General features: G+C 48.8%; 1 protein-coding gene across 1 annotated transcript in view; it reads left to right on the plus strand.

Annotated features, from left to right (window-relative positions):
* The window catches only part of LOC144598975 (cell adhesion molecule DSCAM), a 565,733-nt gene that overhangs the window by 466,895 nt on the left and 75,004 nt on the right, over positions 1 to 23,834 (plus strand). The window contains exons 18-20 of the mRNA XM_078409651.1: positions 895 to 1,041; positions 2,352 to 2,507; positions 6,720 to 6,853. Coding sequence (XP_078265777.1) covers positions 895 to 1,041; positions 2,352 to 2,507; positions 6,720 to 6,853 — 437 coding nt within the window. The remainder of the gene's footprint in view (positions 1 to 894; positions 1,042 to 2,351; positions 2,508 to 6,719; positions 6,854 to 23,834) is intronic.

Below are 23,834 nucleotides of genomic sequence, written 5' to 3' on the forward strand. Positions count from 1 at the left end.
CGGAGACCTGGGTTCGATCCCAACTATGGGTGCTGTCTGTACGGAGTTTGTACGTTCTCCCCGTGACCATGTGGGTTTTCTCCGAGATCTTCGGTTTCCTCCCACACTCCAAAGACGTTCATGTTTGTAGGTCAATTGGCTTGGTATAAAATGTAAATTGTCCCTAGTGTGTGTTGGATAGAGTTAATATGTGGGGATCTCTGGTCGGTGCTGACCCGGTGGGCCGAAGGGGCTGTGTCTCTAAAACTAAAAGCTAAAAACCAAAACTCAGTAATGACAAACATGTGACCAATGTAGTTCACATTTACCATCCTGACTTGTTCAGGCCTGAATGTGATTTCACAGTATTATAGTTGACTATTAACTGCCCTGTAAAATAATCAAACAAGGCACTCAGTTCTGAGGCACTTACAGATGGGGAAGAAATGCTGTCCTAACCAACTCAGTTCAGTTCAGTTTCAGTTTAATGTATTGTCACGTGTACCGAGGACGGCACGGTAGCGCAGCGGTAGAGTTGCTGCTTTACAGCGAATGCAGCGCCGGAGACTCAGGTTCGATCCTGACTACGGGTGCTGCACTGTAAGGAGTTTGTACGTTCTCCCCGTGACCTGTGTGGGTTTTCTCCGAGATCTTCGGTTTCCTCCCACATTCCAAAGACGTACAGGTATGTAGGTTAATTGGCTGGGTAAATGTAAAAATTGTCCCTAGTGGGTGTAGGATAGTGTTAATGTACGGGGATCGCTGGGCGGCACGGACTTGGAGGGCCGAAAAGGCCTGTTTCCGGCTGTATATATATGATATGACTCAGCATTGCGTTGTCGCTCCGGTTTTCGGGATGTTTGAACTCCACACAGGATTTTTTGAGTCCCTCACTTGTTTTCTTCTTCACGGCAGTTCCTAGCCGACAACCGGACAACGTCCAAGCCACTGCCATCTCTCCGGAGGTCATCTCACTCTCCTGGTCAATGCCACCAAAGGAGGCACTCAACGGGATCCTAAAGGGATACCGGGTTATTTACTGGGCCAACCTTCCGGACGGGGGTAAGTACGCCAATGGCTGCGGACCGCGTTTATTCCCCCCCACCTAAACAGAATTGAGTAAGCTCGTTGGGTTCTCCTCATCTCCAGTCAATAGAGAGACGAGTAGGAAGGGAGACGCGAGATGGGATGGGAGAACATCAAAGGCAGGAGTTGGTCAATTGGCACCTTGAGTTCACACTGCTGTCGAATAATGTCATGTCTGATCGAATTTCAGCATCGACACCATTTTCCACAGCACAACTTCATCACCACACCACTGTCTCATTCCACTCAGTAAGAACAATGACTGGTTTCATTGCTCACGAGGACCCCCTCACCTTCAGACCTCACCACGACTGTGGGCCAAACGTATCAAAAGAGCTGAATTCTGGAAATGAAGTGAGAGTGATTGCCCTTCATCTCCAGATAGCATCTGATTGAGTGGCATCAAATTCGGCCTGGTAAAAACTAAAATCCCTAGACACCCGACGGAATATATTTCAATGGTTGGAGCATACTGTGTGCAAAGAAAATGGTTGTGTTTGTTGGAAGTCAATGACAGCAGCCCAAGGATGTCCCCCATGGAAGGTCTTCATGATAGTGTCCAAGGCACAACCATCTTCAATGGCTTCATCAATGACCCCCTCCCCCACCCCCTTCCACCCTGAGGTGATTAATGAAGATGAAAGTATCACAAAATTCTGGAATAACTCAGCGGGTTAGGCAGCATCTCTGGAGAGAAGGAATGGGTGACGTTTCGGGTCGAGACCCTTCTTCAGTCTCGACCCGAAACGTCCTCAGTCTGAAGAAGGGTATCGACCCGAAACGTCACCCATACCTTCTCTTCAGAGATGCTGCCTGACCCGCTGAGTTACTCCAGCATTTTGTGATACCTTCGATTTGTACCAGCATCTGCAGATATTTTCCTACATAATGAAGATGAACGTTGATTTCTCTGATTTTAAGTAACCTTTGCATTCCCTCCAACTCCCCCCCGCTCCCCCCACCCTAGTCATCCTACTAGTTCCACTGTCCGCATCCTTGTATCCCTCAGTTATCACCTCTTCTCCACCCAACAAGAGGCCATTGTGGGCTCCACCCTTCCTCAGTCAACTATTACCGAGCCAATCCTTGGTCAACCATGCTCCTCAGTTCTGGCCTTTTCTGGCCTCCAGTTCGCTCCCCTCTACTTTCAGTCTGAAGGAGGGACCCGGCCCGAAACATCACCCGGCCTTTTCCTCCAGAGATGCCGCCTGACCCGCTGAGTTGCTCCAGCACTTTTGCGTCCAAGCACTTCAGCGTTCTCTTTCCTCTTGTTTGTTTCTCATCAGAGCTTGGAGAGATAAAAAATGTCACAACCACCCAGGTTACTCTGGAATTGGATGGGCTTGAGAAATATACCAACTACAGCATACAAGTGCTGGCCTTCACTCAGGCAGGCGATGGAGTCCGGAGCGAACAGATCTTTATACGCACCAAGGAGGATGGTAAGTTAATAACCACCTTCCCATTGACCAATTGCCAATTCCTTTCTCTTTATTGTGACAATTTGTCATCCAGGGAACATGTCTCCTGCTTTCTACCATGTCTACATTCAGCAGGCCATTACAGGCATTCACTTGCTTTCCCCAAGCTCCTGCTGGATCGCACTTAGGAACAGTCCAAGCCCACCAAAAACCATCCTCTGTTGCATGGAATATATGATCTGCATTTGTGGCACGGTGGCGCAGCGGTAGAGTTCATGCCCTTACAGCGCTTGCAGCGTCTGAGACCCGGGTTCGATCCCGACTACAGATGCTTTCTGTACGGAGTTTGTACGTTCTCCCCGTGACCGCATGGGTTTTCTCTGAGATCTTCGGTTTCCTCCCACATTCCAAAAACGTACAAGTTTGCAGGTTAATTGGCTTGGTAGTGTATAAATAGTCCCTAGTTGGTGTCGGGCAGTGTTAATGTGCGGGGATCACTGGTCGGTGTGGACTCAGTAGGCCGAAGAGCCTGTTTCCGCGCTGTATCTCTAAACTAAAAGTGCCCTCGATAAACTCTGCTTCTAAAATATAGTTCAATTTGACTTTAGCTTAGTTTAGTTTAGTTTAGTTTAGTTTAGAGATACTGTGTGGAAACTGGCCCTTCGGCCCACTGAGTCAGCACCGACCAGCGATCACCCATTCGCTAGATCTATCCTCCACACTAGGGGCAATTTACAGAAGCCAATTAACTTACAATCCTGCACGTCTTTGGAGTGTGGGAGGAAGCAGGCGCACCCGGAGAAAACCCACGGGGTGAACGTACAAACTCGCTACGGACAGCACCATAGTCAAGTTCGATCCCGGGTCTCAGGCGCTGTAAGGCAGCAACTCTACCACTGGGCCACTGTGCTGCCCTAAACTTTGATGAACCTAGACTTTAATGGAACCAAATTCCAGAAGAGGGTTCACTGAGGTTATGTTACTGCATTTCACCCGGCGAGGAATTAATTTCTGACCCATTCCCTGAATAGCTTTCCTCCTGTTCCCCATGGTGGAAGGCAACTGCAGCGCCTCCTTCTGGCTGGGATCACAAACAGCCAGTCTGTCGGAGAGTGAGATTTAGTTTAGACAATAGACAATAGACAATAGACAACAGGTGCAGGAGTAGGCCATTCAGCCCTTCGAGCCAGCACCGCCATTCAATGTGATCATGGCTGATCACTCTCAATCAGTACCCCGTTCCTGCCTTCTCCCCATACCCCCTCACTCCGCTATCCTTAAGAGCTCTATCCAGCTCTCTCTTGAAAGCATCCAACGAACTGGCCTCCACTGCCTTCTGAGGCAGAGAATTCCACACCTTCACCACTCTCTGACTGGTTTCGAGATACAACGCGGAAACAGGCCCTTTCATCCCACCGAGTCTGCGCCGACCAGTGATCCCCGCACACTAACACTATCCTACACACACTACATTTACAATTTCACTAACCCAATTTGGAGCGTGGGAGGAAACCGGAGCAGGTCAAGGGGAAGAACGTACAAACTCCGTGCAGACAGCACCCCTGATCAGGATCGAACCCGGGTCTCCGGCGCTGTAAGGCAGCAACTCCACCGCTGCGCCACCGTGCCTCTCTATCTCTGAACTTAGTGGACAGTGTAAATCATGTCACACACAGGCACAGAACCACTGACACTCCTTCTGGGAGCTGATGCATTTCTGAGAGCTGTGAAAAAAAAAGCTTGATCTTTCTTTCTCTTTGATTTCGCTTTGCATGTATTAAAAAAGAAATCCCTACGCTGCCACATTGGGTGCTTTGAATCAAAGCAAGGCTGGATGCGGTGAAAGTTTAAAACCCGCCTCTGGATTTCCATTCAGCAGAGAGTAAGACTTTTGTTTTGGTGGGGGGGGGGGGAATGGGGGGAAGAAAAACAAAATCGGCTGAAACTGAGACTGGAGGCGATAAATAAGTTATAAAACAAGCAAAGGCATCAACATCTAGCTATGCTGGGGATCGATGGTGAATTAATGCGGGAGACTGCCATACACTGTTTGAGTCAGCATTGCGGCCGCTGAAAGCTCCTGGGACAGTCCCCGTGGCAGATGGGGCCAGGATTGATCGCCTGTGTATTTCTTCATCAGATTGTTTAATCAATTTCTCCCTCCAGATTTGGAAAGGCTGAAATAAATAATTCTCACACAATTGTTAGTCACATTGTAGCTGAGTTGCATTTGGCCCCGGTTGGCGTTTGGGGAACCGCAAGCAATGCTTCCCGACGCGGCAGATGGCCTGATAGGGCTCGGGTGGCGCAAGCGGTAGAGTTGCTGCCTCCCAGCGCCAGGGCCGCAGGTTCGATCCCCACACCGGGTGCTGTCTGCACAGAAGGTTTTTATGTTCCCCCTGTGATCGCGTGGGTCTTCCCCAGGTGCTCCGGTTTCCTCCCACATCACAAAGACGTGCAGGTTCGTAGGTTAAGTGGCTTCCGTAAATTGTCCCCAGTGTGGAGGATAGAACGAGTGTCAACGAGCGATCGCCAGTCGGCACAGACTCGATGAGCGGGAGGGTTTCCTCCGGGTGCTCTGGTTTTCTCCCAAATCCCAAAGACGCGTGGTTTTGCAGGTTAATCGGCCCTCCGTGAATTGCCTCCCTACAGTGAGCGGGAAGAGTGTAAGAGAAAGTGGGATAACGTAGAACTAGTGCGAACGGCTGATGGATGGTCAGTGCGGACTCCGTGGGAAGAGGGGGCCTGCTTCCACGCTGCATCTTTAAACTAAACTACAGGAAACTGCTGCAAAAAACCTTGAGATGCAGCAAGCTAAGCAGGCTCTCCAGCGTGTTAGTGGGCAAATACAGCTTCATTGGGAATGCTGGTTCCTTGCCCAGTCTGTACTGTCAGTTCATTTCAACCGGCGGGGCAGAGTGGTGTAAACAATATTCCCGGTGGCCTTGCCAAAGATTGGGAAGAAGAATATCAGACAGGGGTTCTGCCTTTCACCAGTGGGAGACGTATATAACAATGGCCAAGTGTGAGGGTGCTTTCTTTAGACTTTAGCCCTCAGAGATACAGCACGGAAACAGGCCCTTCAGCCCACCGAGTCCACACTGACAGGTGATCATCCTGTACACTGGCACTATCCTGCGCACTAGGGACAACTTTACAAATTACAGGAGAAAACCCAGGCGGTCACAGGAAGAACGTGCAAACTCAATAGACAATAGGTGCAGGAGGAGGCCATTCGGCCCTTCGAGCCAGCACCGCCATTCAATGTGATCATGGCTGATCATTCTCAATCAGTACCCCCGTTCCTGCCTTCTCCCCATACCCCCTGACTCCGCTATCCTTAAGAGCTCTATCCAGCTCTCTCTTGAATGCATTCAGAGAACTGGCCTCCACTGCCTTCTGAGGCAGAGAATTCCACAGATTCACAACTCTCTGACTGAAAAAGTTTTTCCTCATCTCAGTTCTAAATGGCCTACCCCTTATTCTTAAACTGTGGCCCCTTGTTCTGGACTCCCCCAACATTGGGAACATGTTTCCTGCCTCTAACGTGTCCAACCCCTTAATAATCTTACACGTTTCGATAAGATCTCCTCTCATCCTTCTAACTCCGTACAGACAGCACCCTGAAGTCAGGATCGAACCATTTATCTCTCGTTCCGTGCCCATCTGCACCCCAGGAAACTCTCCAGGCCCAAGGTGGAGTCAATGGGCTCCAGAGACCTTGAACAAACGCCGGGCTATCTGTCGAAACTGGAGGTGCCTTCCCAACTTGTGCCCATCTGTGGGAGCTCAGCCTGTGATCCTACCCATGTGTGCTGAACCTCGGCAGGGTCTCGAACTGAAACGCTATCCATTCATAAGGTCATAAGGAATTGTAATAGTATTAGGCCATTCGGCCCATCAAGTCTTCTCTGCCATTCAATCATGGTTGGTATATCTCTCCCTTCTAACCCCATCCTCCTGCCTTCTCCCCATAACCTCTGGCATCCGTACTAGTCTAGAATCTATCCATCTCTGCTTAAAAAATATCCACTGACTTGGCCTCCACAGCCTTCTGTGGCAAAGAATCCCACAGATTCACCACCATCTGACGAAAGAAATTTCTCCCTCATCTCCTTCCTGAAAGAACATCCTTTAATTCTGAGGCCATGACCTCTGGTCCGAGACTCTGCCGCTGGTGTAGAGCCCCGATCCATACTTTGCACAGATTGTGATTCCCCTTTCTCATTTCAGTTCCAGGTCCTCCTGGCGGGGTGAAGGCAGCAGCAGCCTCTGCCACAAGTGTGGTGGTTTCGTGGCTCCCTCCACTGAAGATGAACGGCATCATTTGGAAGTACACCATCTTTTGCTCCCACCCGTACCCGACAGTAAGGAACAACTAACTGTGAACGTGGCTGACTGTGTCGTGCGCACTCGGTTTATTCGAATGATTGTGTGGAGTGTTTGTGAGCTTGATGTTCCCTCTCAACTCTTGGGCAAAAAGCCTCCGTGTCTGTCAGCTTGTGCTGGGTTGGAACAATCCCAACTTGGTCCTTTAAACCTGTGCTCTCGTCTTCAGGATGGATACCACTGGCCTCGTCTACTGTACTCAGTAAACATCACCTCATGCAAAGCTCCGCCGAAGTTAGATCATGTCCCTACAGTGGCACAGCGGTAGATTTTAGATTTTTAGATTTAGAGATACAGCGCGGAAACAGGCCCTTCAGCCCACCGGGTCCGCGCCGCCCAGCGAATCATGCACATTAACACTATCCTACACACACTAGGGACAATTTTTACATTTATCCAGTCAATTAACATACATACCTGTACGTCTTTGGAGTGTTGGAGGAAACCGAAGATCTCGGAGAAAACCCACGCAGGTCATGGGGAGAACGTACAAACTCCGTACAGACGGCGCCCGCAGCCAGGATCGAACCTGAGTCTCCGGCGCTGCATTCGCTGTAAGGCAGCAACTCTACCGCTGCGCCACCGTGCCGAGTTGTTGCCTTGCAGCACTAGAGACTCGGGTTCGATCCTGACCACGGGTGCTGTCTGTTTGCAGTTTTTACGTTCTCCCCGTGACCCGCGTAGGTTTTCGCTGGGAACTCCGGTTTCCTCCCACGCTCCAAAGATGTACAGGTTTGTAGGCTAATTGGCTTTGGTAAAAATTGTAGATTCGCCATAGTGTGTGTAGGATAGTGTAAGTGTGCAGGATTCGCTGGTTGGCACGGACTAGGTGGGCCGTGGGGCCTGTTTCCACACTGTATCTCGAAATGGAATTGTAGGTTTAGCACCACGTCTAACGTGAGGCAGATTTATGAGATTAAATTATGTAGATTGCCACCAATAATGAGTCCATAACAGCCCTAGGTGTGAAGTTCATTTAGGTGCCAACTATTCCCAGAACTGAAGAAGGGTTCGGACTCGAAACTTCACAATAGACAATAGACAATAGACAATAGGTGCAGGAGGAGGCCATTCAGCCCTTCGAGCCAGCACCGCCATTCAATGCGATCATGGCTGATCACTCTCAATCAGTACCCCGTTCCTGCCTTCTCCCCATACCCCCTCACTCCGCTATCCTTAAGAGCTCTATCCAGCTCTCTCTTGAAAGCATCCAACGAACTGGCCTCCACTGCCTTCTGAGGCAGAGAATTCCACACCTTCACAACTCTCTGACTGAAAAAGTTCTTCCTCATCTCCGTTCTAAATGGCCTACCCCTTATTCTTAAACCTATTCCTTTTTCTCCAGAGATGCTGCCTGACCCACTGAGTAACTCATTCTGTGTCCATTTCTGTGTTTGACCATGTCCGTGTGGAATACCTAGACTTGCAGGCATTTAAATAAGTAAATGGTCCAGCAAATATTGGGTCAATATCCTCTGATTTGATCATGATCAAACCAAATCTGTTCCGCTGTGAAGCATCAGGTATCTCTCAGTCAGCCCTTGGTATGAACCACAACATAACTGCGATTAGAAACTCAATATGTGAAAGATAAATTATTCATCGTGAGATTAAATAACTTGATAAAATATTAAGTTTAGTTAATTTGGCTTTTTGTTAGAGAAAATTAAAATGTTAGGAAATGGTTTGGCCAGGGGAAAACTGAGAGAAGAAACTAATGGAGGAAAGTTCACTGGAAATTGTGATTAATTCCTGCAGTTCAAAGCAATGAGTGCTTGCCTCAGAGAATGGCGATGTCTTGCCATTAAACCAATTAAAAACCAGATGGTATGAATTTATAGGAGGAAGAGGGTAGAAAGAAGTAACTGAAGATGCTGTTTTACCAAGGAAAGCCACAAAATGCTGGAGTAACTCAGCAGATCAGGCATCATCCCTGGTCAACATGGATTGGTAATGTTTTGGGTCGGGGCCTTTCTTCAGACTCAGTCTAAAGAAACGTCACCTATCCATTTTCGCCGGGGATGCTGCCTGACCCGATGAGTTACTCCAGCATTTTGTGTCTTTCCCTTTTATCAGAGGCAGATTTAGAGTTTAGACTTAAATGATATAGCTCGGAAGCAGGCCCTTTGACCCATCAAGTCCGCGCCGACCAGCGATCTCCCCATACACTAACACTTATCCGAAACACTAGGGACAATTTACAATTTTACCAAAGCCAATTAACCTACAAATCTGTACGTCTTTGGAGTGTGGAAAGAAACTGGAGCCCCCGGATAAAACGCACGCACTCACAAGATCATAAGGTCATAAATGATAGGAGAAGAATTCGGCCATTCAGCCCATCAAATCTACTCCGCCATTCAATCATGGCTGATTTATCTCTCCATCCTAACACCATTCTCCTGACTTCTCCCTATAACCCCTGACACCTGTATCAATCAAGAATCTATCTATCTCTGCCATAAATATATCTATTGACTTGGCCTCCACGGCCTTCTGTGGCAAAGAATTCCACAGATTCACCACCCTCCCTCCGACTGAAGAAGTTCCACCTCATCTCCTTCCTAAAGGAACGTCCTTTAATTCTGAGACTATGACCTCTGGTCCTAGACTCTCCCACTAGTGGAAACATCCTCAGCGAGTGCCGGCCCAGTGCCTTCAAACGTTATGGGGAGAACGCACAAACTCCGTACAGATAGCACTCGTAGTCTGGACCCAACCCGAGCCTCTACCGCTGTGCCACTGTGCCGCCCTATTCTATTTGACTCTCGTCCTAGATATTTGAAGTAAAAATCGAAAATGCTGGAAGTTTTCATCAGGAAGGATATTTACCAGTTAGGTTGGAGCTGCCTGCGATCGCTACTTTACTGTCCCGTGTACGACATGTTAACTGAACTCGGCAGCTAGCAATGGACTTGAAAGTAGTTTCATGAATCCCAAATGATCAGATATTCTCCGACCTGAGATTTCACTGCGATTCCCAGCTGGTTTGCATTGATCCAGCCTGACTGCGCGCATTAAGGATGGAAAGCGAGCAAGTGAATTTATTGACAATCAACCTCGGTAGCCTGTGCTGTAGAATTGCTGAATCTGACGGATTAGGTGATCATTAATTGCTTCAGATATATTCAGGATTGAAGTAATTGTTTTGTACTTCCATCATTCGGTGCATCATTTGTTACATTATCTCTCCTGACCGTGACCTTTCCGAGATATATCAAAATGCCCCCAAAAAGTATGATCTTATCTCGTTCAATACCTTGCATTGCAGAGGTGTTGCTAGAATGATCTTTTGCATCATTATACAGGGTAGTTCTGTGGGGAAATGTGCAATAGAGACTTACAGGGATGAAATCAATTGAAAATAATTGCATCTTCAATGCTGCCGAATTGCATCAGTGCCATATAGATCCCTGTCCAAGAAGAGACAAGAATTGACATTGCGTTAAGGTGGGGTGGATGCTTCATTATCTTCTTCAATGTACTCTTGAAGTTACTTTGCTTTGCATTCGTGCATTTGAAGTCACTGCATTTATGAAATACATTTGCCTGACAAATTCGTGCGGTTTGGTTAATTGGTCAAACTGCAGGATTACAATGCTAAATAAAAACAGAAATATATCTAGAATTACGAGGATATCTAGGATATCTAGGGGATGACACAGTGGCGCAGTGGTAGAGTGGCCTCCTCACAGCTGGAGACCCAGGTTCGATCCTGACTACGGGTGCTGTCTGCATGTTACGTTCTCCCCGTGACCCGCATGGGTTTTCTCCAAAATCTTCGGTTTCCTCCCACACTCTAAAGACACACAGGTTTGTAGGTCGATTGGCTTGGTATAATTGTAAAATTGTCCCTCGTGTGTGTCAGGTAGTATTAATGTGTGGGGATCGCTGGTCGGTGCAGACTCGGTGGGCCGAAGGGCCTGTTTCCGTGCTGTATCTCTGAACTAAACAAAACTAAATTACAATATTTATTACCTTTCTAATCATCACCAGGCCAAGGGTTTCTTATGAGAACATAAAAATAATGAGTGGGCAAGTACACTGGCCGATTAATTTTGGATCCATCTCTCACTTATTCCCAGCTTTAAAATATATCTTGCTTTAGTTATTTTGATTCATTGCAGATGAATATCATAGCACCATATCCACATACTGTATTTATAGGTGGTGAATATGTGGAAGGTGAATCTATGGGTAAGGTGATGAATCTGTGGAATTCTTTGCCACAGAAGGCTGTGGAGGCAAAGTCAGTGGATATTTGTAAGGCAGAGATAGATTCTTGATTAGTACGGGTGTCAGGGGTTATGGGGAGAAGGCAGGAGAATGGGGTTAGGAGGGAGCGATAGATCAGCCATGATTGAATGGCGGAGTAGACTTGATGGGCCGAATGGCCTAATTCTGCTCCTATCTCTCATGATCTTATGATCTGACGATATTTTTTTTTTTAACCCCTGATGAATGAATACGTTTATTGGCCAAGTATGTGCATATACAAGGAATGTGCCTTGTTTACATAGTCATACAGTATGGAGACAGGCCCTTCGGCCCAACTTGCCCTTGATAAACCAAGATGGCCCATCTACACCGGTCCTACCTGCCTGCGTTTGGCCCATATCCCATTAAACCTTTCCTATTCATGTACCTGTCCAAGTGTCTTTCTGAATAAATCATTCCTTTAACATTTTTGATGACTTAAGAAAGTTAAATGTTGCAATGGGAAAATGAAGAAGCCACGTTTCTAGAAGGGCTTCCCTCACCTGTTCAATGGTCCAAGGACACTTCATTGTCACGTGTACCTCTGTACGGGTGAACTGCTTTGCTTTGCATCCAACCTGGAAAAATAACCGAGGCAGTACACAAGTATCGCCAGGTGACAATCATTGGTCCCAATCACCTCCCAGAGTGAGGCCTAAGTTCCTTGCGTCTCCAGACTAAAGAAATTTGCTGTGCAGTGGATGCTATGGGCTCAATCAGCCCTTCGCAACCTCTTGGGGGGGGGGGGTTTCTGAGCAGAGACACACAAATTACAGCCAGTGGTATGAATATTGATTTATCTAACTTCAAGTAACGCCGGCATTCCCTCTCTCTCTATGCCCCCCCACCCCACCCCCCCCCCCCCCCCCCCCCCCCGCACCCAAGTCGCACCAGCTTCTCATTTCCCCCCAACAAACAGCTGACAATGGCCTGTTTCCTTTATCATGGTTACTTTTTTGGATATCTTTCATTCATTGTTCTTTATCTCTCCACATCACAGTCTATGTCTCTCGTTCCCCTTTCCCCTGACTTTCAGTCTGAAGAAGGGTCTCGACCCGAAACGCCACCCATTCCTTCTCTCCGGAGATGCTGCCTGTCCCGCTGAGTTACTCCACCATTTTGTGTCCATCTTCGGTTTAAACCAGCATCTGCAGTTCCATCCTACACAAAATTACTGATTCGCCATGGTCTGATCGTCACCAATGCACAATTTCACAGATGGAGCGCCTGTAATCCTTTTTACCCTTTGTACACAGTCACTGAAACCACTTGGTGCACATTAGTCCCACAACGCTATGCTGTTAGATTTTGTGCAGAGATATTTGCCAATTCTCGAACACTCCCCATTCAGAATAAATGATGAGCAGTGGTAAACAGTGAGTCTGTCTTACTATACAACAATGCCTGCTTTATACTATTTGGACAGCAGAGGGTGCTGGATCCCATCCAAACAGATCACTGACCATCCTATACCCAGCAGTAGAGTTGCTGCCCGACAGCACTTGCAGCGTCGGAGACCCGGGATCGATCCCGACTACGGGTGCTGTCTGTAGGGAGTTTGCACGTTCTCCCTCTGGCCGCGTGGGTTTTCTCCGAGATCTTCAGTTTCCTCCCACACTCCAAAGTCTGAAGAAGGGTCTCGACCCGAAACGTCGCAGTTCAGTTTGAAGAAGGGTCTCGACCCGAAACGTCGCCCATTCCTTCTCTCCTGAGATGCTGCCTGACCTGCTGAGTTACTCCAGCATTTTGTGAATAAATACCAGGTTTGTAGGTTAATTGGCTTGGAATAAGTGTAAATTGTCCCCAGTGTGTGTAAGATGGTGTTAATGTGCGGGGATCGCCTGTCAGTGTGGACTCGGTGGGCCGAAGGACCTGTTTCCGTGCTGTATCTCTAAACTCAAAGGAAACATGCTATTCAGTAGAGTCATGGGCTCATACAGCATGGAAACAGGCCCCTCGGCCCAACTTGCCTACGCCGACCAACATTCCCCATTCACACTAGTCCCACTTGCCTGCGTTTGGCCCATATTTTACCCATCAGGTTCCGATTAAATCTTTCTCCCCTCATCTTAAACCTATCTACTCTGGTTCTCGATTCCCCTACTCTGGGTAATAGATTCTGTGTGCTTTTAGTTTAGTTTAGAGATACAGTGCGGAAACAGGCCCTTCGGCCCACCGGGTCCGTGCCGACCAGCGATCCCCGCATATTAACACCATCCTACACCCACTAGGGACAATTTTTACATTTACCAAGCTAATTAACCGACAAACCTGTACGTCTTTGGAGGGTGGGAAGAAACCCGAAGATCTCAGAGAAAACCCACGCGGGTTACTACCCTCACCACCCTCAACACCACACTCACCACCACCCTCAACACTACTCTCAACACTACCCTCAACACTACCCTCAACACTACCCTCAACACTACCCTCACCACAACCCTCAACACCACACTCACCACCACCCTCAACACTACTCTCAACACCACCCTCACCACAACCCTCACCACCACTCTCAACACTACCCTCAACACTACCCTCACCACAACCCTCAACACCACACTCACCACCACCCTCAACACTACTCTCAACACTACCCTCACCACAACCCTCACCACCACCCTCAACACTACCCTCAACACTACTCTCAACACTACCTTCAACACCACCCTCACCACAACCCTCACCACCACTCTCAACACTACCCTCACCACAACCCTCACCACAACCCTCAACACCACACTCACCACCACCCTCAACACTACCCTCAACACTACCCTCAACACTACCCTCAACACCACACTCACCACCACCCTCAACACCACACTCACCACCACTCTCACCACCACCCTCAACACTACTCTCAACACTACTCTCAACACAACCTTCAACACCACCCTCACCAGCACCCTCAACACCACCCTTAACACTACCCTCAACACCACCCTTAACACTACCCTCAACACCACCCTTAACACTACCCTCAACACCACCCTTAACACTACCCTCAACACTACCCTCAACACCCACAACACCACCCACAACACCACCCACAACACCACCCACACCACCACCCTCAACACCACCCTCAACACAACCCTCAACACCACCCTCAACACAACCCTCAACACCACCCTCACCACCCACACCACCACCCTCAACACCACCCTCACCACCCACACCACCACCCTCAACACCACCCTCAACACAACCCTCAACACAACCCTCAACACCACCCTCACCACCACCCTCACCACTACCCTCAACTCAGGTTTTTGAACACTCTACAACACAAGTTTTTACCAATGACCCTGGACTGTGTCTTTAGCCACACTGCGGACTCTGTCTTTTTTTTGCGCTCGTTTTGTACGACTAATTGACTGAAAGATGCAGCAGAGAAACAGGCCCTTCGGCCCACCGATCCACACCGGCCATCAGTCACCCGCTCACTCTGGTTCTGTATTATCACGCTTTCGCACCCACTCCCACACACAAGAGGGGCAATATGCAGAGGCCAATTAGCCTACAAGCCCACACGTCTGGTGTCACTGATATTAATTTATAGAATTTTTACAATTGAATTTATTGAATTATCTTTATCGGTGTGTAATTGTGTCTGCATGCCTGTCAGGCTACAGTAAGTAAGGATTTAATTGTTCCATATAAAGCAATTAAACACCCTTGTCTCTTGATCCTGAGACCTGACCAAACATAGGAAAAAACAACAATATCGTTGCCTGCAATTTTCTGTTTGGACAGCAGATGGTGCTGGAACCCATCTAAATATCCCCTTGATTATTCTTCCTTCAACATATTAAAAATATTCCAGTTGTTCTGCTTCATTTTACAATGTAAAATCCGAGCAGACAACAAAGGCAAAAAAAATCTACAGTGCAATACGGTGTTGCGAGTTAAAAAAGCGCTCCGTCTTTGCATTCTTCGCACTACTCCGTCTCAGCATGAGAGCAGGAATGACATCAAAGGAGGGAGCATAAATAGCCCGAGGAGGCAGATTCCCCCAGAGGTTACAATGCAGAAAGAAAAATAACAGCACATTCCACATCCCAGCAATCTTCAAAGACTGCAGGGGAAATTTCTGCAGTGTTTTCTGAAACTCCCAACTTGTGAATGCCAGACTGCCCTTCATTACATACTAGACCAAGTGGACTCGTTGGGCCCGAACCTCTCCTGCATTGGTGCAGCACCCTCTCCTCCCCTCCCTCTCCCCCTTCCCCTCCCCCCCTTCCCCGCCCCCCCCCACTCCATCCCCCTCAACCCCCCCTTATCCTCCCTCCTCCCCCTCCCTCCCTCCCCCCTCCACCCCCCTCCCTCCACCCTCCCTCTCTCGGAGATAGATTTAAACTTTAAAATGTGAATAACTTTAAAAATATAACACCGATTTCAATGAAACTTCTTCCATTAGCACCAAAGGGACGACGGTGGGCCTAAAATTGTCGCACTATCGTGTATCGCTTTTGGCTGTAGTTCAGGAACAAACAAACAAACAAATGAGAGCTTTAGTATATAGATATCGCGCCTATCCTTGCACCTCATAGATACATAGGTACATAGATAATAGGTGCAGGAGTAGGCCATTCGGCCCTTCGAGCCAGCACCGCCATTCAATATTATCATGGCTGATCATCCAATCAGTACCCCGTTCCCCTTGATTCCGCTAGCCCCAAGAGCTCTAACTAACTAGAATGCATCCAGTGAATCGGCCTCCACTGCCTTCTGAGGCAGAGAATTCCACAAATTCAGAACTCTCTGTGTGAAAAGGTTCATAGCAGATCAAACTGGAACCTGGGGATGGTGTAGTCCTCAGCATTGTAGCCTGCTTTAGTTACTATCTGACCAACACTAGGTTTCATGGACGATTCCATCTTTATGTGTCGGCAGGAACTGTAGGTGCTGGTTTAAACCCGAAGATAGACACAAAAAGCTGGAGTAATTCAGTGGGACAGGCAGCATCTCTGGAGAGAAGGAATGGGTCACGTTTCGTGTCAAGACCCTTCTTCAGGCTTCAGGCCTGTCTGAAGAAGGGTCTCGGCCCGAATCGTCACCAAATTGCATACCTTGGGTAAAGGTATGCAATTTGGTGACGATTCGGGCCGAGACCCTTCTTCAGACAGGCCTGAAGCCTGAAGAAGGGTCTTGACACGAAACGTGACCCATTCCTTCCATTCCATTCCATTCCATTTAGAGATACAGCGTGGAAACAGGCCCATTGGCCCACCGAGTCCACACCACCCAGCGATCCCCCATACCCGAACACTATCCTACACACTAGGGAATAATTAACCATTTTTACCAAAGCCAATTAACCTACAAGCCTGTACATCTTTGGAGTGTGGGAGGAAACCAGAGCACCCAGGGAAAAACGATGTAGTCACGGGGAGAACGTACAGACTCCGTACAGACAGCACCCCGTAGTCAGGGTGGAAACCGGGTCTTTGTCTGTGCTGTAAGGCAGCAACTCTACTGCTGTGCCAATGTGCCGCCCGTCTTTTAAGTCTTGGATCCGAGCTTCTGAGCACAAAATGCCATCCAATTTGTGGGATGGCTGCACATGGTGTATTTTTGATGAGATATTAAATGGTTCCACAGTGCTTTTATTGTCATATGAGCAAATGCACAGTGGAATCATTTCCTTACACACAGTCCAGTACGGTATTCCCAAACGTAAGCACGTCCTCGACCAGCATGTGCACAGAAACAGGCTTCTGAGCCCCGATGCAAGAGGCACCATGTTGCGGTGCCATTTTCAAAGAATGTGCAAAGGATTCATTTTCGAAGGAAAAAAATACTGAACTGATATCCATTGATGCGAATGTGAACAATCAGCACAGCTGCGATGGAGAGCTGGAATGTGCTCCCCTTTATCCCAGCCAATATTTATTCCTCAAGCTACATCACACAAACAGACTATTCGGCCGGTACATTGATGCATTCAAAAAAAGAAAGCTCATTAATGCCCCCTTCTTCTCTTGGACGATTGAGGAGATTACGGTGGCACGGCGGTAGAGTTGCTGCTTTACAGCGCTGACATCGTCAGAGACCCCTGGTTCGATCCTGGCTATGGCTGCTTGTCCGTACGGAGTTTATACGTTCATATCATATCATATCATATATCATATCATATATCATATCATATATATACTGCGTGGAAACAGGCCTTTTCGGCCCACCAAGTCCGCGCCGCCCAGCGATCCCCGCACACTAACACTATTAACACTATCCTACACCCACCAGGGACAATTTTTACATTTACCCAGCCAATTAACCTACAAACCTGTACGTCTTTGGAGTGTGGGAGGAAACCGAAGATCTCGGAGAAAACCCACGCAGGTCACGGGGAGAACGTACAAACTCCTTACAGTGCAGCACCCGTAGTCAGGATCGAACCTGAGTCTCCGGCGTTGCATTCGCTGTAAAGCAGCAACTCTACCGCTGCGCTACCGTGCCGCCCCTATTCTCCCCGTGATTTTCTTCGAGATCTTCGGTTTCCCCCCACACTCCAAAGACGTACAGATTTTGTAGGTTCATTGGCTTGGTATAAATGTACACAATGTCCCGAAGGTAGGATAGTGTGTCAATGTGCGGGGATCGCTGGTCGGTGCGGACTCGGTGGTCCGAGGGGCCTGTTTCCGCGCTGTACCTCTAAAACTAAAAACTCAACCGAAGAATTCGGCATGTCACCCAGTAATCTATCGAACCTGGTTGAGAACCTCACTTTTATATTACAAGCCTGGTTCAGTAACGCAAATGCCTGCTCTCAACCTCCCCATCTTTCTGTGTAGGAAAGAACTGCAGGTGCTGGTTTAAAACGAAGATAGATACAAAATGCTGGAGTAACTCAGCGCGACGGGCAGCATCTCTAGAGAGAAGGAATGGGTGACATTTCAGGTCGAGACCCAACAAGGGTCTCAACCCGAAACATCACCCATTCCTTCTTTCCAGAGATGCTGCCTGTGCCGCTGAGTTACTCTGGCATTTTGCGTCTACCTTCCCAACTTTCTCTTCCTTTAAGAATAGGGTTGCCAACTGTCCCGTATTAGCCAGGCCATCCCGTATTTTGGGCTAAATTGGTTTGTCCCGTATGGGACCATCCTTGTCCTACTCTTGTCCCAGGGGGCGCTGTAGGCCCGGACGCTGTCTACCCATAGGTCCGGACAGTGTAGGTCCGGACACTGTAGGTCCAGAGGCCCGGGCGCTGCCTAACGGAGTTTGCGTAGCAATCCGTCGCCAAGTCCGGGTGGCCGCCAGGCGCCATTGGTGGAGCAGGAGCACGTGGCCACTGGCTGGGTGGGGTCACGCGGGACGCGGGGCGGTGACGTCACCTTGTCCCTTATTTGGGAGTGACATCGTTGGCACCTCTATTTAAGAACCCTTCGAAACCTCCCACTTTGACCTCTCCTCATCACTCCTTGGATACCTTGTACATAGATATCTATATACTAAAACTCTCGTTTGTTTATTTGTTTGTTCCTGAACTACAGCTAAAACAGTACACGATAGCGCGACAATTTTAGGCCCACCTTACTCACCGTCGTCCCTTTGGTGCTAATGGAAGAAGTTGCATTGAAATCGGTGTTATATTTTAAAAGTTATTCACATTTTAAAAGTTTAAACCTATCTCCGAGGGAGGGAGGGGGGTGGAGGGAGGGAGGGAGGGGGAGGACGGAGGATAAGGGGGGTTGAGGGGGATGGAGTGGGGGGGAGGGAGAGGAGGGGAGGGGGAGGGGTGGGGGGAAGGAGGGAGGGAGGGAGGGAGGAGAGGGAAGGGGAGAGAGGGGGGAAGGAGGGAGAGGGGGGGGGGGAGGAGAGGGTGCTGCACCAATGCAGGAGAGGTCTGGGCCCAATGGGTCCACTTGCTCTAGTTTTCTTTAAACGCTTACACAAAGCCCCTTAGAGCATTTAACTGCATACAGACACTAGGTAACTGCAAATATTGCTGTACTATAATTGCTTAATATGTTCTTCATGTCAATGCAAAGCCCCAGGGTGTTTACCCAGCCAACTTAATAAATATAGCTGGAGTGGGGAGGCCCCAGCTTTGTGCAGCAGCCCACCAATGTACTGTAAATCAGTGACCATCCCGATTAATTATTTACCATTTTATTAACTCTCTGCTCTCCCTCCGAGACGTAGCTGACAAATCATTCCTGGAGCATTATGAGTTACTTCGTACCGAAATGTGCCAAATGTTCATGACCACTTCATTTAGCCTGAGTGAAAATACCTCAGACAATAGACAATAGGTGCAGTAGGAGGCCATTTGGCCCTTCGAGCCAGCACCGCCATTCAATGTGATCATGGCTGATCATTCTCAATCAGTACCCCGCTCCTGCCTTCTCCCCATACCCCCTGACTCCACTATCCTTAAGAGCTCTATCGAGCCCTCTCTTGAATGCATTCAGAGAATTGGCCTCCACTGCCTTCTGAGGCAGAGAATTCCACAGATTCACAACTCTCTGACTGAAAAAGTTTTTCCTCATCTCAGTTCTAAATGGCCTACCCCTTATTCTTAAACTGTGGCCCCTTGTTCTGGACTCCCCCAACATTGGGAACATGTTTCCTGCCTCTAACGTGTCCAACCCCTTAATAATCTTATACATTTCGATAAGACGTCGCAAGTTTCATCAAGAAATCCAACCGTGTTCCGACAAAGATCATTCGGGTCCATCCCACTCGGAAAACTTGGATAAACCAGTAGATTCCATGGTCCCAAAGGGGCCCAGTATGATTTCCGTAGGTACGCAGATAGAAAAGGCACAGAGGGATATGGGCCAAGCACGGGCAGATATAGTTTAGTTTAGAGATACAGCGCGGAAACAGGCCCTTCGGCCCGACTCTGCACCAACCAGCTATCCCCGCACATTTACACTATCCTACACGCCCTCGGGACAAATCACATTTATAGGAAGCCAAATAACCTACAATCCTGTATGTCTTTGGAGTGTGGGTGGAAACCGAAGATCTCGGAGAAAACCCACGCGGTCACGGGGAGGACGTACAAACTCCCTACAGACAAGCACCCGTAGTCGGGATCGAACCACGGTCTCTGGCGCTGAAAACGCTGTAGGGCAGCAACTCTATCGCTGCACCACCGTGCATCCAAGCCCCTCCTTTTGGGAAATCTGACCACGCTGCCATTTTCCTGCTGCCGGAGTACAAACAACGGATAGTACGGGAAGCGACAGTGACGAGGGACGTAAAGTGGTGGGCTGACCATTCAGAGGCCATGCTGCAGGATGCACTGAGCGAAGTCGATTGGAACATGTTCCAAGCAAGTTCCAGAGACGTAAATGAGTTTGCGGAAGCGGTTACGGACTTCATTGCCACAATAGCCGATACCATCATCCCCACGGTAAGGGTCAGTATCTTCCCTAACCAAAAACCCTGGGTGGACAGGTCTATTCGCGTGGCCTTGAATGCTCGCACCGCTGCTTACAACTCCGGCCTGGCATCCGGCAACATGGACGACTACAAGGGAGAGTCCTACCGACTGCGAAGGGCAGTGAAGGACGCAAAAAAGAGGTACCGGGACAAGATGGAGTCACAGATGGAGCAGCAGGACACCAGGCGCCTTTGGCAGGGGCTACGGACTATAACTAGCTACAGGTCCAGCACCCCCTCAACCGGAAGTGCCGGCTCCTCCTTAGCTGATGACCTGAACTCTTTTTACGCACGGTTTGAGACGGGTAACACCACCAGCTCGCCGTCTAAAAACAGCACCGAAGGGGCGCTGGCTAGCGAGGCTGGAGGGGGATCCACCGCCGGGGATGTGCACACATTCTCGGTGTCCGAGCATGAGGTGAGGTGGGCTCTGACGCGTGTGAACATGAGGAAAGCTGGAGGCCCAGATGGTATATCTGGGCGAGTACTAAAGTCTTGTGCTACTCAGCTTGCTCCAGTGCTCACCACAATATTCAACCTCTCCTTGGCAAAGTCCGTGGTCCCTGCATGCTTCAAAAGATCCATCATTGTACCGGTGCCAAAGAATGCCTCTCCAGCGTGTTTAAATGACTACCGACCGGTGGCCCTCACCTCGGTTGTCATGAAATGCTTTGAGAGGCTAGTCAAGAAGCACATCTGCGCCCTCCTTCCTCGCAACATGGACCCACTACAGTTCGCATACCGTCCGAACAGGTCCACGGATGATGCGGTCTCCCAGGTTCTACACACCGCTCTCTCTCATCTGGACAGCCAGGGGGGCTATGTGAGGATGCTGTTCATTGACTTTAGTTCAGCATTCAACACAATAGTCCCCAGCAGACTGGTTGAGAAGCTGCTGGAACTGGGGCTTAGCACCCGTCTGTGTGCCTGGGTCTTGGACTTTCTCACCGCCGGGCCCCAAGTGGTCAGGATGGGGGAACACACACCTAGCTCCCTCACCCTGAACATAGGATCCCCCCAGGGCTGCGTCCTTAGCCCCCTACTGTACTCCCTGTACACACATGACTGTGGGGCCAGGTTCAGCTCAAACTCCATCATCAAGTTTGCTGATGACACTGTGGTGGTGGGCCGGATCTCCAACAACGATGAGAAGGCCTACCGGGAGGAGGTGGCTGATCTGGCACTCTGGTGTCAGGACAATAGCCTCCTCTTGAATGTCACTAAAACAAAGGAGCTGATTGTGGACTTCAGAAGGGCTAAACATCCAAGGACGTACACGCCACTGGAGATAAATGGGTCTATTGTGGATAGGGTGAGCAGTTTCAAATACTTGGGAGTCCGCATCGCAGAGGATCTGACGTGGGCAACGCACATTGCCGCACTGGTGGGTAAGGCTAAGCAGCGCCTTTACCACCTTAGACAACTGAGGAAATTCAGAGTGTCGCTGAGGATCCTTCATTGCTTCTACTCTGGGGCTGTAGAGAGCATCCTGTCCGGCAACATTACAGTCTGGTTTGGGAACAGCTCTGCCCAGGACAGGATGGCCCTGCAGAGAGTAGTGCGTTCGGCAGAACGCACCATGGGAACTACACTCGTCCCCCTGCAGGACCTATACATCAGGAGGTGCAGATCCAGAGCAAGCAAGATCATGAGGGACCCCTACCACCCCAGTAACGGACTGTTCCAGATGCTACGATCAGGCAAACGCCTCCGCTGTCACGCTGTGAAAACGGAGAGGATGAGACGGAGCTTCTTCCCACAGGCCATCAGGACTGTCAACTTTTATAACCCCAGAGACTAAAGTCGACACTAATAGTAACTTATTAACTTTATTTATATGCTGTAACTGTCATTCTTTTTGTGCACAACCCGCAGGCATTGCCACTTTCATTTCACTGCACATCGAGTATGTGTATGTGACAAATAAATTTGACTTGACTTGACTTGACTTGACTACCTTGGATGGGGCATCTTGGGCACCATGGACGAATGGGTTGTAGGCAAAGATACTAGAGGAGCAAGTTGAACCACTCCATCGAAATCGCCTATACTGAAGTGTAGTACGCAAAGGAGCGTGACGTCCGCCATTTTAGTAAGCAAAACCTGCCGTTCGCTATGCCTCGCGTAGTGTAATCAGTGTTTTGGGGGAACAGTATGCGTGATGATACCATTAAAATGCAGAATATATCTCATCTATCAATTCACAGATATTTGGGGTTTTTTAAAAACACTTACACAAAGCCCCTTAGAGCATTTAACTGCATACAGACACTAGGTAACTGCAAATATTGCTGTACTATAATTGCTTAATATGTTCTTCATGTCACTGCAAAGCCCCAGGGTGTTTACCCAGCCAACTTGATCAATATAGCTGGAGTGGGGAGGCCCCAGCTTTGTGCAGCAGCCCACCAATGTACTGTAAATCAGTGACCATCCCGATTAATTATTTACCATTTTATTAACTCTCTGCTCTCTCTCCGAGACGTAGCTGACAATTTTTTTTCCAGTGTTCCTGGAGCATTATGAGTTACTTCGTACCGAAATGTGCCAAATGTTCATGACCCCTTCATTTAGCCTGAGTGAAAATACCTCAGACAATAGTCAATAGACAATAGGTGCAGGAGGAGGCCATTCGGCCCTTCGAGCCAGCACCGCTATTCAATGTGATCATGGCTGATCATTCTCAATCAGTACCCCGTTCCTGCCTTCTCCCCATACCCCCTGACTCCGCTATCCTTAAGAGCTCTATCCAGCCCTCTCTTGAATGCATTCAGAGAATTGGCCTCCTCTGCCTTCTGAGGCAGAGAATTCCACACCTTCACCACTCTCTGACTGAAAAAGTTCTTCCTCATCTCAGTTCTAAATGGCCTACCCCTTATTCTTAAACTGTGGCCCCTTGTTCTGGACTCCCCCAACATTGGGAACATGTTTCCTGCCTCTAACGTGTCCAACCCCTTAATAATCTTATACGTTTCGATAAGACGCCGCAAGTTTCATCAAGAAATCCAACCGTGTTCCGACAAAGATCATTCGGGTCCATCCCACTCGGAAAACTTGAATAAACCAGTAGATTCCATGGTCCCAAAGGGGCCCAGTATGATTTCCGTAGGTACGCGGATAGAAAAGGCACAGAGGGATATGGGCCAAGCACGGGCAGATATAGTTTAGTTTAGAGATACAGCGCGGAAACAGGCCCTTCGGCCCGACTCTGCACCAACCAGCTATCCCCGCACATTTACACTATCCTACCCGCCCTCGGGACAAATCACATTTATAGGAAGCCAAATAACCTACAATCCTGTA

Source organism: Rhinoraja longicauda, chromosome 12 (genome assembly GCF_053455715.1).
Source record: "Rhinoraja longicauda isolate Sanriku21f chromosome 12, sRhiLon1.1, whole genome shotgun sequence".
Taxonomy (NCBI): domain Eukaryota; kingdom Metazoa; phylum Chordata; class Chondrichthyes; order Rajiformes; family Arhynchobatidae; genus Rhinoraja; species Rhinoraja longicauda.